General features: G+C 45.4%; 1 protein-coding gene across 1 annotated transcript in view; it reads left to right on the forward strand.

Annotated features, from left to right (window-relative positions):
* Positions 1 to 17,233, forward strand: part of ASB2 (ankyrin repeat and SOCS box containing 2) — a 64,777-nt gene that overhangs the window by 32,709 nt on the left and 14,835 nt on the right. Inside the window, exons 3-6 of the mRNA XM_066607513.1 lie at positions 1,077 to 1,178; positions 12,322 to 12,488; positions 12,719 to 12,874; positions 15,802 to 16,047. Coding sequence (XP_066463610.1) covers positions 1,077 to 1,178; positions 12,322 to 12,488; positions 12,719 to 12,874; positions 15,802 to 16,047 — 671 coding nt within the window. The remainder of the gene's footprint in view (positions 1 to 1,076; positions 1,179 to 12,321; positions 12,489 to 12,718; positions 12,875 to 15,801; positions 16,048 to 17,233) is intronic.

The following is a 17,233-nucleotide window of genomic DNA, read 5'->3' on the forward strand; positions in this document are numbered from 1 at the left end:
AAAGAAGAAGACCCGGACTGCGCAAGCGCGGCTAATTTGGCCATTAGACGGCGAAAATTAGACGGCAACCATGGAGACGAGGACGCCAGCAACGGAGCAGGTAAGTGAATAACTTCTGTATGGCTCATAATTAATGCACGATGTATATTACAAAGTGCATTAATATGGCCATACAGAAGTGTATAACCCCACTTGCTGCCGCGGGACAACCCCTTTAAATTCATTTAATTAAAAAAAAGTTGGATATTTCATCCTATTGTCTTACGACTTTTATTGAAGAGTGGCGCCAAGATATCAGTTTTTCGTTTTTGCCTTTCCATTCACAGTAGAAAGGCCATTGTTCATAGATGAATGATTGTCTGTTTACACCGGCCGATCGTTGTTTGATTTTTATGTCTGCAGTGTAAAGAATGGAGGTTTTCATTCTACTTGTCATGGCTATATCCATGTCGTATATGAGTATATTAATATAGCTAATATAGAGTGGAAGAGAAAGTGTATTTCCAAACATATTATACAAAGATACATGACCCCCAGCATAGCGGTAATATCAAATCTCCCCTAATGTATGTCATGCAATGTGACTGTGTGTATCAAGCTGGGTAATAGTGGGCTACATCTTTGTAAAACAAAGGTGAAAGCATAATTTGATGATATTTGATGGTCAGACATGTATAGGATTATTATACTGTGGACAGGGACACTTTTGCAGCACGGGGAGGGGGTCAATGCTAGAGATGTCCAGTGCCACATGTGTTAGAGGTGAACCCCCGGCCCTTGGACCTATAGATCCTAAGAGTGTGAGTGTTGTTTTTGTTCCATTGTTATCTTATATGGTCATTCAAATCCCTTGACGTTTCCTCCCAGGGCCAAAAATAATCAAGAGCTCTTAGCAGCTGATTCCAGAGCCCAGCACCATCTGCTTCCATTCAGCCTGCAGGAGCTTTTATCTGTCGCAGGCTCCTTCTGCGCTCTGTATGAGGCTCTTCTCTCTCCTCACAAGGTGTAGTGGAGATGATCTGCTTCTCCTACTCAGAGTATTTCTCATTGTTTCACACATGTCGTCCCAAACCCAGGTCCGTCCAGGCTGCTGCAGCGCAACCCCTGAACCCTGACTTCAACACGGGGGTCGTCAAGAAAAGATACGATGGGAGTTATTGTCGCATCGCCCAGATTGCGTAAGTGACATCTTTTGTCTTCAGGGGCTGAGGAGGGGGGGGGGGGGGGGGGGGGGGGGAATAATTGTAATAGAGGGGAATTCTCTGATCTTTGGAGGTATTTTTTGGAACTACATTGCAGTATAGAAATAGCTTTGATTGCAATTCCCCAAATGTGATCATATTACCTGCTATAATGTAAAACGTTCTCAGTTGCCATCAGCTGTGCTCTTGTATGAAATAAACTGATATCCCATTCATCAGTTTCAGTAGTCATGGTGCCTAGTACAGGTTACAGATGCTGGGTGACTGATGGGCACGTCACAGAGGCTGTAACACAGCTTTTCCCAGTAGCAAAATGACAAATAAATCTAAAATGCTACACTTTTTATTCTACTACTTCGTATGTGTGTCAGTCTTTACTGCAGTTCTGTCATTATATTCATAAATCAAGAAGCTCTGGAAGAATGGAGCTGTAGATCCTTCCCCATAATGACTGTTGCACAGCAGAGATGGCTGACGTAACCTCTGCAGCATGTGGTCAGTGTCCAGATCCTGCTTGCTTTGAGTTGCAGCATGGCCAGATTCCACTAATCAAGTCTGCATTTTACCGCTTGTTTAGCTCAAGAGGCTTTGATTCGTAGTAAATTATTTCAGTAGCCAGTCAGAAGTGAGCAGTGCTGGATGCTGCCATGTGATTGGTTACTGGGAAGTACAATATACCTGTTCCTTCTCTTGCAGTTATGATACATTAACAAAATAGACATTTTTTTCTCACTGGTGTTGTAGTTTATCATTTTGTCCTTATACTTCGGCTGCCTGCAGACGGCCGGGTCGGATCCGGCAGCGAGAATTCTCACCACGGGACCCGACCCGAGCGCCTGCAGAGAGCAGCGCGTACTCACCCACGCCTCGCAGCTCCGGATCTTTCATGTGCCGAGATTTCGCGCGGCCAAACCGCGGCCGTCTGCATAGGATTGCGCTGTTAACGCAATCCTATGCAGGATTCCAGCGGCGGAAATCTCGCGGGAAATCCCGCCCGTCTGCAGGCGGCCTTTATACACATTTATTTTTTTAGGCATTTTTCTTACAAGTGTTTGCTCTTTTTGGGAGGGGGTGTTTGGTCACACGTTTTTGACATTAATTTGTTTTCTGTTTCCTATAGAGAAGCCTATGTAAAAACCTAATGTAGAGCACATTGCATTTCGAAAAAAGATCAACGGATCCAAAAAATATACCAATAATGAGGAAAAAGAACTTTCTGCCCTACAACCAGCAATATTTTTGATTTTAAAAAAATCAAATAAAAAAACTTGAAAGAAGCCAGGGATTAAAATGCCAGCAAAAATCAGTTTTTTTCCTAAATATGTTGTGTGAAATGACCCTTAGGCCACTCTCACACATAGCGCTTGTATTTTGCCGCGATTTTACCAATGCTTTTTGGGACGCAGGTTACTGCATCCGATAGCGGTTTTTAACGCATCCCATCATTGTGATTGTTGATGAAGTGTGGCAAAATAGAGCAGACAGCGCTCTAAAATCGTGGCGTTCGAACCCATGTTTGTGAGGCCCCGCTCAATGGGAGAGGTCTACCGCGATTACTGCAGTGTTAAAAAGCACATGTTTGAGAGTGGCCTTTGGGCTCTTTCACACGACCGTATGAGTTTTTACATACGCCTAAACGAGGAGTAAAATCGCATGAAAGAAGGATAGCCACAATCAAGTCCCTATCTTAATTAGCATATTATCGGCCATTTACATGGATGTTTGCAGCGTATCGGCAAAAAAATACGCTGCAGCGCGGAAATGCCTCGAACGGCAGAAATCCTCGGAATGACTACTAATGCTTAAATTAGAGCCAGCTGTATTCTATTCCCAGTGTTGGACACAGCTAAACTCCCTCCCCCTCCCTCCCTTTTTTTTCAGCTCCCATAGAAGTCAAAGGGAGCTTCCAGTGTACCTCGGCAAAAGACGCAGCATATAAAGTCGGTCACCATTTTCAGTCAATGTCCTATTTTTCCAGACACAATTTTTTAACGGGTCTTAACTATACTTAAATCTCTATGTACAGATTTTTTGCTGAATTTGTGGTTATACGCAGCAGATAATTTAAACAAGCAGGGCTGCAGTGTAAAGCATGGAGGATGGAAAGAATAGCAACATGAGTCCAATGAGGCGGTTGGTGAAATTCAGACTACCACAGACTCTTTTAGACACGGCTAGGTTCACACTAGCATTAGGCTGGCTTCAATCTCAGCAGACATTCGCAGCATTTACAGTACAAGCCACGTGGAGGGGATTTAAAAAATCTCTTTCGCATTCATTGCGTAAAATCTCCACAACGAATTCGCAGTGTTTTTGAAAAACGCTGCAGATTTTAAATCTACGGCACGTTTATCTATGCTGCGGATTTATGATCAAGAATTCAACCCTTGCAATACAAAAGTTAAACTTCACAGCTGAGCTGCAATTAAAAAGCACATCCAAATCTGCGCCATTTAGGCACGAATTTTCAGTGTTATTGATCCAGGTATTCTGTTGCACTTGTGAAGTCGGACATATACTGCCGTTCCGACATAGACACAGAAAAGGGAAAAGTCTAATCTGTCCTTTTTCGGAACCGAATGGCCCCAGACAGATATATAATGGGGTCTGTCCAGCCTCTGCTATGGCCTCCGGCATACGTTACAGGCTAATTAGGTTTACACACTTCCCTCTCTCCATAGGGGTCCCCTGACCTCGTACAGCTGACATGACAGCTGAAACAGTTTCCATTCATCCGAGAGAACATTTGCTGTCAGTTTGCTGACAAGTGCAGGAGCCACCCGTAAGATCTTTACATATAACTAACGTGTTACATATGTGTTCCCATGAAATTCACACAATGTGACATGTGAAGCTGTGTACGGTGATCAGGGGGCCCACACAGGTCTGGCGACATTCTGGAGATGCACCGAGTAGTACGTGTTACAGTAAACGGAATCTGGCATTCAAATTTTACATTCTACTGTGCTGGATTATCAGAGTTTCTGGATTACTAGATATAAGATTTACAAATTCTAATTAACAATTTCTTGGGCTACATGCACATGAGTAACAATCTTGCGCAAGTCTTGTGCATTGCGAGACGCAGAAAATTTGTACAAATATGAATTCCATTCTTTTGAATGGACTTATTCAGATGAGCGATCTTTTTTTTTTTCTTCCTCATAGCGATGTTGTGAGGATAGAAATGACAGCGTGTTTTATCTTTTGGTGTTTCATCAGGACTAGAAACGAGCGAGCGTACTCGATAAGGCAAACTACTCGAGCGAGTAGTGCCTTATGCGAGTACCTGCCCGCTCGTCTCTAAAGATTCGGGTGCTGGCGGGGGAGAGCGTTGAGTTGCGGGAGGAGTTGGGGGGGAGAGAGTGAGAGAGAGATCTCCACCCCGTTCCTCCCCGCTCTCCCCCACGTGCTCCCCATCGGCACTCGAACCTTTTCAGATGAGCGGGAAGGTACTCGCATAAGGCACTACTCGCTCGAGTAGTTTGCCTTAGCAAGTACGCTCGCTCATCTCTAATCAGGACGCATCACCCATTGTTTTCAATAGGACCTTTAAAGACATCACATGGCACTCGCATGCCGTATCAAGTGCATGCAAGTGTGATGTGATGATGAGGCATATCTTCATGCTCAGTGCCATCTTTGCTGGCAGACACCATGGGAATCAGGGAGTGAGTATAAAAATGACCTCCCCAACTCTCCATCACCCCTTGGGACAGCAGCATAACTTAGTTTATTGTTCTGAGGTGATGGGTTCCTGTCTTACGGACAAGTCAGCACCCATGTACACAATGCATTAAACTGGCGGCTGTTATAATGGCTGTTAGACTGGCTCAGCTGCTTATCAGACTAGTGGAGGAGCGGGCCAGATAGAGCATTGACCAGACCGCGAGGTGGTTACAACTATGGGTGCATTCACATGGGCGAGTCGCACCTCACATTCCCGCATTGCATCGCACCCCGTTTGTTTGCTGTCTACTGTACAGGAGACGGCACATCTGCATGTTCTTTTCTCATGTGAGAACTTGCTGCAACTTTCCGTGTCGCAGCGTCGCTGCAAGAGAAAAATCGCCCATGTAAATACATTCATTGCAAATAATGGGTTACATCTTCGTGTGAGCTTTGCCTATCTGGCAACACACAAAACTCGCAGGTTTTCCCAGGCATGTGAATACAGCCTAACAGCAAGAGGACCGATCAGCAACCTGCTGGGAGATAAGTGATGTTTGACAAGGTGAATCTTTGTTCCCCTTATTGACGGGAGCAGCGCAGGTCTACTCCATTTTGTTTGCAGCTATAAGAGTTTACCCGCCTCTGTATTGATCCCTGCTGTGCTCCCATATTGTTTCCTACCAGACTTGAACTTCATTCCTTTTATTTACATGGTGGCATTGTGACTTGTACATTTTTATGGGGTGTATCTGTCTAGCACTTATGGTGGTACCGTGGTTGGTACATTATTATGGGAGCACTGTGCTTAGCACTTATAGTGGCACTGGGCTAGTACACAGTCATAGGGGCATCTCTGGCTAGCACTTATTATGGCACTGTGGATATTACCTTAGTATGGGGCATCTCTGGCTAGCACTAATGGTGTAAGTGTGACTATTACGTTGCCATAGACGCAATTGTGGCTGGCACTTATGATGACAATGGGACCGGTTCATTGCTATGGGAGAGCTGTGTCCGTCAGTTATGGATGCACTGAGCTTGTATATTGTTATGGGGGCATCTCTGGCTAGCACCTATGGCGGCACTGTTTCTGGTATATTATTATGGGGGAATCTCTGGCTAGTATGTATGCTGGCCCTATGGCTGGTACATTATTATAGGAGTACTGTGCTGATACGTATGGCAGGTATATTGTAATGGAGGCATAAGTAGTTAGCACTCATGTTGTCACTGTAGCTTGTACATTGTCATGGGGGCATCTCTGGCTAGTATTTAGGGTGGTACTTTGCCGGGTACATTGCTATAGAGGCATTATGATGGCACTCTGTTGCATTGTGGCTTGTTCTGTTAAGGAATAATTTTATGGGTACTCAAAAAGTGTAATATGGGTTGCAGGGGTACTTGTGTGTCTCTGTGACATTGCTGGTTTTCAGCGCCCACAAGGCATTTTGATCTCTGGTTGTTGAGTAATCTCTTTAACCTGACGAACGGACATCAGAGACACATCAAAGATATGGACCCAGATTCTTATACAATGATTTCAGCATCTGTACAGATTTTACCAGTGATATTTGTCTTGGCGATGACTTTACTCCGAGGAGCTGCACAACATGAAGGCTAATTATCCAAGAAAATGAAATAATTCCTCTTGCGTTCATGTCATACATGAGGTTCCTGTTCCTCTAGTTGTTGCGTGTCAGCTCATCAGGAAACCAAATGACAACCCTCATCAGATCTAACAGAAAAGCGAAGACTATAATGCAGGAGAAAGGGAGCAATGTGCTGCGGCGTCTTCCCCTCTGTCAGGCTTCATTATGTCCTGACACACCAGGCCTCGTGTACAACACACACAAATGTGGAGATTTAGCAAAGTGAATGCAAAAATAAGTGATTTGCCTGCAGTAACCAATCAGATTGCTGCTATTATATTCCATAGAGTCTCTAAAATACACTCTTTGTAAAAAAAAAAAATCAGGCCCCTAGAAGGAGTTGTCATTTTGCTACAAAACGCAGCATGCAAAAAAAATCACAGTGGTATGTATATTCTGAATAATCTAAGCTTGAGGCCCTTCACAGATATAGAATTAAAACAATAACTTTATTGAAATTTATTAAAATTCAGGGCAAACAAAAAGACAACCACAAAACATAAAGTGACAGGACAAAGGAAGGGGGAGAGAGAGGGGAAAAGAAAGGGAGAGAATTGTATGTAACAATGCTCCACCCAAACGGATCAGCAATACCCTGTGAATCTCTTGTGTATTCAGTTCACAACAAGAGTATCGGTGTGCGGGGGAATTCGGTGTTCCTCACACAATGGATGATTTATTCGTATTGCTTTCGATTAAGCCTAATCCACATGACATCCACAATATAGTTAAGTTAGATACACTCCTTGATCAGGGATGTGGGGTGACTCGATAGTGTTATCTTGTGGATTAGTATATAGGTACGTCCCTATCCTCATTGAAACTCGTTTGCATGGTCATATTAGTTCGATGCTTGTGCTCGACGCGTTTCCCTATCGGGGTTACTGACTGTACTTCAGGAGCTGGGCATAGATATTGCCCCAGAGTAGAGAGGAAAAAGATGAGAAAAAAATGCATGGCTTGATTTGTCCGTCACTTCCGGATATACAGTAACGGAGTCCCCGCGGGGAGTCCGTCTGTTTATCCTAAAAGACCACTCTGTTCCACCAATTGTTTGATTTGAGCCCAAAGGTGTGGGTCCAAGACAAAGGTTGCTCTGTAGGGATGAGCGAGCGTACTCGGAAAAGCACTACTCGCTCGAGTAATTTGCTTTATCCGAGTATCGCTGTGTTCGTCCCTGAAGATTCGGGTGCCGGCACGGAGCGGGGAGCTGCAGGGGAGAGCGGGGAGGAACGGAGGTAAGATCTTTCTCTCCCTCTCTCCCGCCCACTCTCCCCTGCTCCCCGCTGCGAATCACCTGTCAGCCGCAGCGGCACCCGAATCTTAAGGGACGAGCACAGCGATACTCGGATAAAGCAAATTACTCGAGCGAGTAGTGCTTTTCCGAGTACGCTCGCTCATCTCTATTGCTCTGTTAGTAATTATTGTTTGTGCTAATATGGAATAATTTCCATGTTACGCACTAGTACAGAGTAATCAATGCTGCTCAAAACTTTTTGTAGCCTCATTAGAACCCTTGGTGTAGGGTAACTAATGTTTAGAGATGTCACCAGTAAGTAGTCATGGTTTAGGTATTAAACCTTCAAAGGGTAATACGAGTCTTCAATGCTATACGGAGATTTGAGTGCACTGATATGTGCCTATAAAAGATCTCCAGGTATATGCAAAGGGACTCAGCTTCCCAATCTTAGTTATTCAGCTATAGACATATAGTGATGCCCATAAGTGAATGCCATCATCAATATCGTGTCATCACGAGGACCAAAAGAACAAAGAATGGATGAAAGGGTCAATACCCCAATCATTCAAGAAAGGCTAGCAGTAACTGCCCAAATGGCCAACTGCTTTTTAAGCTGTTTCAAAGATAGGAGAAGAGATAGCTCGTATCCACGAGAAGATAAGTAGAAGTAATTTAGTCCCTTTTGGAGAAACTAGCTATAGCTGCAGGTAGGTTTCTTTCCTATAAGGTTTACAAGGATGGTAGCTAGAGCAAGCAGATATCAGAGATGAGAATGGTTGCTGATAGCGCCTGCGGCTCCAATGGTGAGCGGCAGGCTACATCTCAGCCAGATATCTAAGTGATTAGCGTTGTGGGGTGATTAGATGAACGTTCTTACCACCTGAGGCCCTAAAAGTGGTTTCCCCATTGGCCTATAAAAGGTTCTTAGAGACTCCTTGTATGTAGTGACCTCTTCTTCTGCTTGTGTAGAGCTTGTTGACCGCTAGACGCCTTTAAGATGCGGAGAAGAGATTTCACCCAGTTACCAAAAGTGGTGCATTATTGGAATGCCAGAAGCTGGATGGTCGCATCGTCGATTTTTCTGTGACCTGAACCGTTCTGACCAGACTGTTAGGATGTGTTGGGATCAGTGACCAGGCTCTGGACTTCCTTGACAGACCACTAGTAGAGAGGATCGTCTGATCATCCCATAAGCACAAGCTGCTCCAACTGTTTCATTGTCTGCCATCCAGAGACAGACGGTGCCATTGTTACACCCCTGTGTCAATCAGAACCATTTCTAGGCACTTGGCTGAAGGATATTTTGTCTCACGGTATCCATTACATGTACTGCCTTTGACACCCACCGTCACCTCCGTTTGCAGTGGTGTCGTGAATGACGAAACTGGACTGTTGCGGAATGGAATCGGGTTGTCTTTAGTAATTAATCCAGGTTTAGTTTGGGCACTGACGATGGCCATATTCGTGTCTGGAAACCTGGGGGTGAGCAGCTCAATCCTGCCTTTGCTGTGGAGCAGTACACTGCCCCACTGCTGGTGTGATGGTTTTGGGGGCCATCGCATACGACAGCCGGTCACCCCCACGAGGTGGTACGAGGGACAATGACAGCTCAGCGATATGTTCAGGACATCCTGCAGCCACGTGTTCCTCTCATGGCGGCTTCAAAGAGGCATTTCCCAGCAGGATAATGCTCGGCCGCGCACACAAGGGGGTCACAGGAGCCTCCACAACATTGTCACACTTCCGTGGCCGCCCATTTGCTAAATGTATGAGACTATTTGCACGATCTAGAGGCTCAGTTACAGCAAATGTGGACTAATAAGCCACAAGATATCATACAGAATTTGAATACCTCCATGCCCGCTCATAAAACATCTTGTATCTAAGCTAAAGGTGACCCAACAGGGTACTAAAGCCTCCATGCCTGCCTGTATCACATCTTGTTTCCAATCTAGAGGCAGTACACCAGGGTACTAGAGCCTCCATGCCCACCCATATCACATCTTACATCCACGCTAGAGGTGGTACAACAGGGTACTAGAGCCTCCATACTCATACGTATCACATCTTGTATCCAAGCTAGAAGCAGTACCACAGGGTACTAGAGCCTCCATGCCCGCTCGTATCACATCTTACATCCAAGCTAGAGGCGGTACAACGGGATACTAGAGACTCCATGCCCGCCCATATCACGTCCTGTGTCCAAGCTAGAGGTGTTACAACAGGGTACTCGAGCCTCCATACCTGCCTGTATCACATCTTGTTCCCAAGATAGAGGTGGTAAACAGGGTACTAGAGCCTCCATGCCCGCCCGTATCACATCTTGTACCCAAGCTAGAGGCGGTACAACCAAGTACTAGAGCCTCCATGCCCCCCAGATCACATCTTGTATCCAAGCTAGAGGTGCTACAACAGGGTACTAGAGCCTCCTTGCGCGCCCGTATCATATCCTGTATCCAAGCTAGAGGCGGTGCAACTGGGTACTAGAGCCTTCCTTCAATTGCTCAGTTTTTCACAATATATTCTCATTTTGCTGTGATAATTTTAATCACTTACTTATATCAATGTTACAATCGCACACAGAAAGTTTCATTTATTTTTGACAACTTCTCGCTGCTTCATTTTTTTCTTTTTACAACGAGTATATAAGAGCTGGAATCATCTGATTGGATGTCATGGTGAATGTCATTTGTCCCTTCCATTGATTTTGATAAGACTCTCTTAGAAAATGGACATTTGCCCATTGCAATGTAGCAATCTGATTGGTTGCTGTGGGCAACTTTAGTTTATCTACACTAATCAATCTCAGGGGTAACCACCCAGCTTTCCTAGAGACATGAATAGCAATTGTAATTAATAATGTAAAGGAGGGAAAAAATGAAGCTTTATGTGTTTAAAAAACTAAAGTTGCCTTTCAGTAATCAGAAAAGCGTTGGGTTCCTCCATCTACAGGAGTACTGGTTGTTGCCACATTTTCCCAAACGCCTATTTAATTGAGAAAGCACTCGCAACTAGAGATGAGCGAGAAGGCTCGGTAAGGTCAGTTACTCGAGCGAGCCTCGCTCATCTCGAGTAACTGCCTTCTCCTTCGAGCGTGCTCGGGAAGGGGGGGCAGCGGGGGAGAGCGGAGGGGAGCAGGGGGGGGGGAGTGAGAGAGATCTCTCTCTCCCCTTCTGCAGCCCCCGGCCGCTCACCCCCTCCGCCCCCCCGAGCACGTTTGGAGGAGAAGGCAGTGACTCGAGATGAGCGAGGCTCGCTCGAGTAACTGACCTTACCAAGCGTGCTTGCTCATCTCTACTTGCAACCCTTCCAGTATTCAGGAAAAGATGGCCACCAGTCCCCAGTCCTGGAAAGAGACCAAAATCTTATAAAAGTTCTCCATTTTATCATCAATTAAGATGTGTGAAGCGTACGAGGCATACTTTCGGGTGTCTGTTGAAAACCAGGACAAATCATGGGCTCCACATTTCACATGTGAGAAGTGCAAGAAAACTCTGGAAGGATAGTACAGAGGAGAACAGAGGGCTATGAAGTTTGGTGTTCCACGCATTTGGCGAGAATCCACTGATCATTCTATGGACTGCTATTTTTGCATGGTGGACCCTTCTACAACGTGCTGGCAAGAATGTACCTGCAATCATTTATCCAAACATCCCATCATCCATTGCTTCATGGCCTAGAACGTCCTGTTCCTACTCCTCCACAGAGAGATCAGCCTGGTAATGAAAATAGTAACTATGTAAGTCATGAAGATGTTGCTAATCCAAATTACAGTCCTAAATATCAAACCAATGAAAGAAAACCATACTATCCCAACAAAAAGATGCTAATGATTTGATCAGGAACCTTTGTCCTACAAAGTGTAAGGCCTCATGCCCACGGGCCCGCATGGTTTTCCCGTGCAGAATCCCGCAGCGGATTCCACCCGGCCCGCAGACATGAGGCCAAAAAATGCAGAATACTCACCTGTCCGGACGCTGCGGGGCTCTCCTCCAAGCAGACTGGATCTTCTTTCTTCTACATGGCGGATGCGCTCGGGACACCGGCGGCATGATGTGTGCATGTGCCTTCCTTTTTTTTTTTTAAACTCCTCCTTTCCCACCATTTGAACATCTCTACCAGGGAAGCTACAATGAAAACATGATGGGGGACTAGTCCATGAAAACGATTTGACATACCTTTGCAAATCTCGCAAAAGTACACATTTCTAGGCTCCTTTTCATCTATTTGTAGCATTTTGGTAAAAATATATGGTTGGTTTGATATATAATGTTTTTTATCTTTCTATTACCTGAAACCCAAGAGTTTGTAATTTTTCTTAATGAAAATAGGCCATTTTTAACCTTTCAATGTGCTGACTTTGTAACAAACTTTTTCCATATTTTTATGATAGAATCAATTAGGAAATGACATTTATAACCTAGGAACAAAAATCGTGTTACATAGAGTTTTTGGGCAACTACTGTACATGGGGATGCTTCAAATGTTGGACGCCAGCAAAATACCTGTTGCTCCTTCCCAGAGCTTTCCTCTAATGTTGGCCTTTTTTCTCTCATAGAGAACGGAACCCCATTGAGCAGATGATCATGAAAGGAGACGAGGAAGCGTTGCATAATCTCATGAAATCCGGGAAAAGACTGTGCGAGCCCAACAAAGATGGCTGGCTGCCGATGCATGAGGCAGCCTATTATGGTTCCCTCCGATGTCTGAAGCTTTTACTTAAAGGTTTGAACCTTGAATTTAGTTTATTTAGCTTATTCTTGAAGGAAAACTGCTTTTGTATGACCGCCTGTCACTGTGTGGGTTACCATTTGTTACCGTATGGCTACCAGTCATTTTATAGGTAACTGTAAATATTTTAGTAAAAATGGATTTTGCGAAGTCGAAATACACAAATGACCTTTCAAAAGCTAAAACTAAGATGCACTAAACCTGACAACATGCGCTTTATACAGCATATCCTACGACGATTGACCAGCGGACTCTGCAGGAGGAGACGGCGCTATATCTCGCTGCTCTACACGGACACCTGGATTGTATACAGTTTTTGCTACAAACTGGAGCTGAGCCGGATATTGTGAACAAGGCCAGGGAAACCCCTCTGTACAAAGGTAAAACCATGTAGTATCATCTCCAACTGAAATTCAACACATAGAATGGGCTCAGGTCCGCTACTTCTGCGTGGAAGATGGTATCACACATGTTAGGCTTAGATATATCAGCTCAGCAGGACAGTATGTGAAGCAGGTGGTGTACAGCGCAGGGTGACGGACTGAGACAGCCTTCCTTCTTTTGATAAACTTTTTCTTAACGAGCTAGTAATTAGTTGCTTATACTCCATAGGACTGAATGAGTACTTACACGTTACGTATTTAACCGGAATTAACATGTGTAGCATATATCTCCACATTATTCTCCCAGAACTCTGCGGCATGCGGATTCCGTGCACCGTAGGGAGATAAGGCACTTCAAAGGTCCGCTGCACGTCAGCCTAATGCACTGTAGGTGCCAGAGCTTGTCACTACATTTAGGAGCTCCGCATCACTGGAGGCACACCATAGCTGCCAAACAACATCTCCATCATCTTCACATAGACTTTCCTCTGCACGTATTGCTGCAAGCACCCTGTCCCCTGGTACAATCTACTTTACATCGTACATCATTACATATCACATGGTTCACTAACTGTAGTACACCTGCCAACTTAAACATGGCGTCACAACCCTCGCCGTCACTCACTGACTAACATAGGTAACCATAAACGCTCTCTCGCAGCCATATGTCGCAGTCGCTCGGGGAGATACTCCCTCACTCCAAACTCATCCGTCATGATGTTCTTAATATGCACATGCTAACGTCATTGAACTGTTCTTGCATGTCTGGGGCTGTAGGCTACAATCCACTGTAAGGGCTCATGCCCACGGCCATATGAGTACAATGGTGTGGGTTCACAGAGAGCGTTTATGACTGCATATGGCACTGCGCATGCCCGCGTTTCACACACTCACAAACATGCGCAGTGGGAATTTTTGTTTTCATTTCCTGCTCTGAAATTATTGTTACAAGTGTCAATTCCGGTAAATACGTAACGTGTAAAAGTACTCGTCCGCTCCTATGGAGTATGGCAATGCTGCCTGTAAACAATGTATTGCATACAGATGGCGTTTCTTACGCAGCCTATACAAGTATTAGGGGGTCATATTACATACGTATGCAGAGAATAGAGCATGCTGCGATTTATTTCTCTTACGTATTGATACGCAGTGTCCACATGCCGGTGTGCATAGATCAATGAAAGTCCATTGATATTCATTGATTCCATTCATCCTGTATAATGTGTCCATGCAACGCACGCATGATACACGGTAAAAACTGCCTGTCTTCTCTCCTCTGCCTGCTGTGATGCAGGTCGGAGGCCTTTTATTGTGCGCCCTGTGGCACCAAAATCTTCCCAGGCTCTGGGGATGGGCTTTAGCCCCCCATTTTCCCTATCTGGTCCGCGTCTTCTGGGCAGTGACATGCAGTGAATCCGCCTCTTCAGCCTTCTAAAGGCTTCAGTAGAATGTTGTGCGTTTGGCGATGAAATCTCCCCTGTCTCCCCTTCTTCCCTGTCCATGGCTGTTGCCGGTGCAGGGCTGCCTTCTGGTGCAGTGCTGCAAAGCTTACAGACTGACGCTTGCTAGCGCTGGTCACTTCTTCCTCCCTACTCCCCTTCCCAGGTGGGTCCCGGACCGGAGGGGCGGGACCTAAATTACCATCACCTGCCTCTGCAAGTGTCTGCATAAGGGTGCGTTCACACGAGCGCATAAACGGCGCGTTTTTGAGACCAAACGTATATACGTGACCATCTGAGGCAATGGTTTCGAATGTATTCGTTCACATGGGCGATTTTACGGCGCGTAAAAACGGCAACCCGAAAAAAAACCGGAACATATGCGACCGAAATACGCGCCAACGCATATTCGATGGCCGAAAAGATAGTTTGCAAAGTAGGAACAAACGATAATACGCTTTCTAGCTCTGGTCGTGATCGGTGAAAAACGTTCTCTCGGGCGATTATACGTTGCGCTCGTGCGGACGTAAATACGCCTACGCTCGTCTGCCCGCACCCTAAGGTTGCACAGGCAGTCCTTCCCTCTTACATATGACACATGATAGACTTGGATACATCAGCTCATTACATAGTATCATACAATAGGCTTACATTTATCAGCTAATTAGCAGTATTACACATGATAAGATTAGATTTAGCCGCTCAGCCAGATTGTATTATACAAGGCAGACTTAAAGGGAACCTGTCACCTCGGAACAGCACCATAAACTAAGTTAGGATGTTGTGTCGGGAGGTCATTGTGTCTTTTATAGTCAATCACTTCCTTGTTCCCGCAATGTCCGCCGGTGAAGATTGCGCGGTCTGAAAATCTGACTCTTCTCAGACCACAGTGAGATGATATAACCATAAAAATCACATTTCCCCATCATCTCCTGGAAAAGCGCCATAACTTAGCTGCTCCAAGGTAACCGTTTCCCTTTAAGGTCCTTTTACATGGCCTGAGTGCGTTTGTTTGCTCGGCAATCGGGCCATGTAAAGCTGTCAATGATCAGCCAAAGAATGAGCGAAGGCTTGTTCTTCGGCTGATTGCTGGCTTTCACTATGCATAAAAGCGCTCTGTGATCACTTGTACATCTCCCCATGCGAACGGAGAGATTTACAGCCAGCCCATGGGCCGCATGATTGTAAGAGTGATTGTCCGCCTCCATGAGTCAATGATGTGAAAGAAAATTAAACAAGCGCCAATCAACGTGTGTGCTGATCGGCACTTGTTACATCAGGCCAAGAATTCAACTAAAAAGGACCATTTAGATACATCAGCTCATTAGACAGTATCACACTGATAGGTTTAGATACTGAGACCTATTAGACAGTATTACACATAATAAGCTTACATACGTCAGCTCATTAAGCAGTATCACACATGATAGTCTTAGATATATTGACTAATGTCTCATTATAACTCACATTATACTAATTTTGCAGCAAGTGAGCGGAAGAACACCGATGCTGTCAAGATGCTGGTTGAGTACCGGGCTGATGTAAATCACCGGTGTAACCAGGGCTGGACGGCGCTGCATGAGGCGGTGGCGAGGAACGCTCTGGATATCATTGATGTCTTGGTGAAGGGAGGAGCAAAGATTGAAGCCAAGAACTGTTACGGAATCACCCCCTTATTTGTGGCAGCGCAGAGCGGACAGCTGGAGGCTTTGCGTTACATCGTCAAATGTGGTAGGTGGCGAAGCTAAAGATAATGACGAGACTATCACAAAAGACACGCTCCACTCAATGCCTGCTCAAAATCTTCTTCAGCCATTTCTTATTTATATCTGTTTCAGGGAAAGTTGGGTTACAACTAGAGATGAGCGAGCATACTCGCTAAGGACAATTACTCAATCGAGCATTGCCCTTAGCGAGTATCTCCCCGTTCGGAAGAAAAGGTTCAGCTGCCGGCGCGGGTGACAGGTGAGTTGCGGCCATGAGCAGGGGGGAGCAGGGGGAAGAGAGGGAGAGAGAGATTTCCCCTCCAATCCTCCCCGCTCTCCCCGCCGCTCCCCGCCCGCCGCCACCGCCGGCAGCCAAATCTTTGCTCCCGAGCGGGCAGGTACTCGCTAAGGGCAATGCTCGATCGAGCAATTGCCCTTAGCGAGTATGCTCGCTCATCTCTAGTTACAACCAATCTGGCTGCCCTTACAGCTTCACACCAGATTGTCACCAAGCTTTCCCAGACTGCTGAATGTTAAATCTGATACTTATGCTGTGACAAATGCCCAAGTCCTGTATAGCTGAATAGCTAGGTAATTGTAAGGCTGAGTTTGCTACTCTTCTTCCACGCTGACCTGCCACACAGAAAATCTGCAGTATTTACAGTATAAGCCAAGTCAATGTGGTGTTGCAAAATCTGGTTCTCATGTTGATGAAAATTTACACATTTACACTGTATGGAAATGCTGTTGCAGTGCGGATTTGTAGATCCATAGGCTTCAATGGAAATTGCGAAATCTGCAGCTGATTCCACATGCTCATTTCTATTGTGGAAATTCCGTATGGAAAATCACTTAAAACACACATTAATAAAAGTGGTAGTTCAACTCAACCTGGAAGCAAAATTTTGCTTGCAGATTGTGTGTGCGGAGAAAAAGCAGCAAGTCTGCGGAAAATCCACCCTGTGTAAACGAAGCATAAGTGGTAGAGGAGCATCGCTGTCCTGCTCCTCCGCTGTTGCACTGAGCTCTGTAGGCCAGGACGATAGTTTCATCCTATTCAGTGATGTGACCACTTGAGCAGCTATGAGTGAGGTCTGCCCCTGGCTATCATATTGAAGGTGACGTGGCTAGCATTCAGTGGCCCAAGAGTTCAGGGGATAAATAGGGAAGTGTCCAGTCTTTCCATGGTGACATTAACTTATAGGCGAGGA

Source organism: Eleutherodactylus coqui, chromosome 6, assembly GCF_035609145.1.
Source record: "Eleutherodactylus coqui strain aEleCoq1 chromosome 6, aEleCoq1.hap1, whole genome shotgun sequence".
In the NCBI taxonomy this organism is placed as follows: Eukaryota; Metazoa; Chordata; class Amphibia; order Anura; family Eleutherodactylidae; genus Eleutherodactylus; species Eleutherodactylus coqui.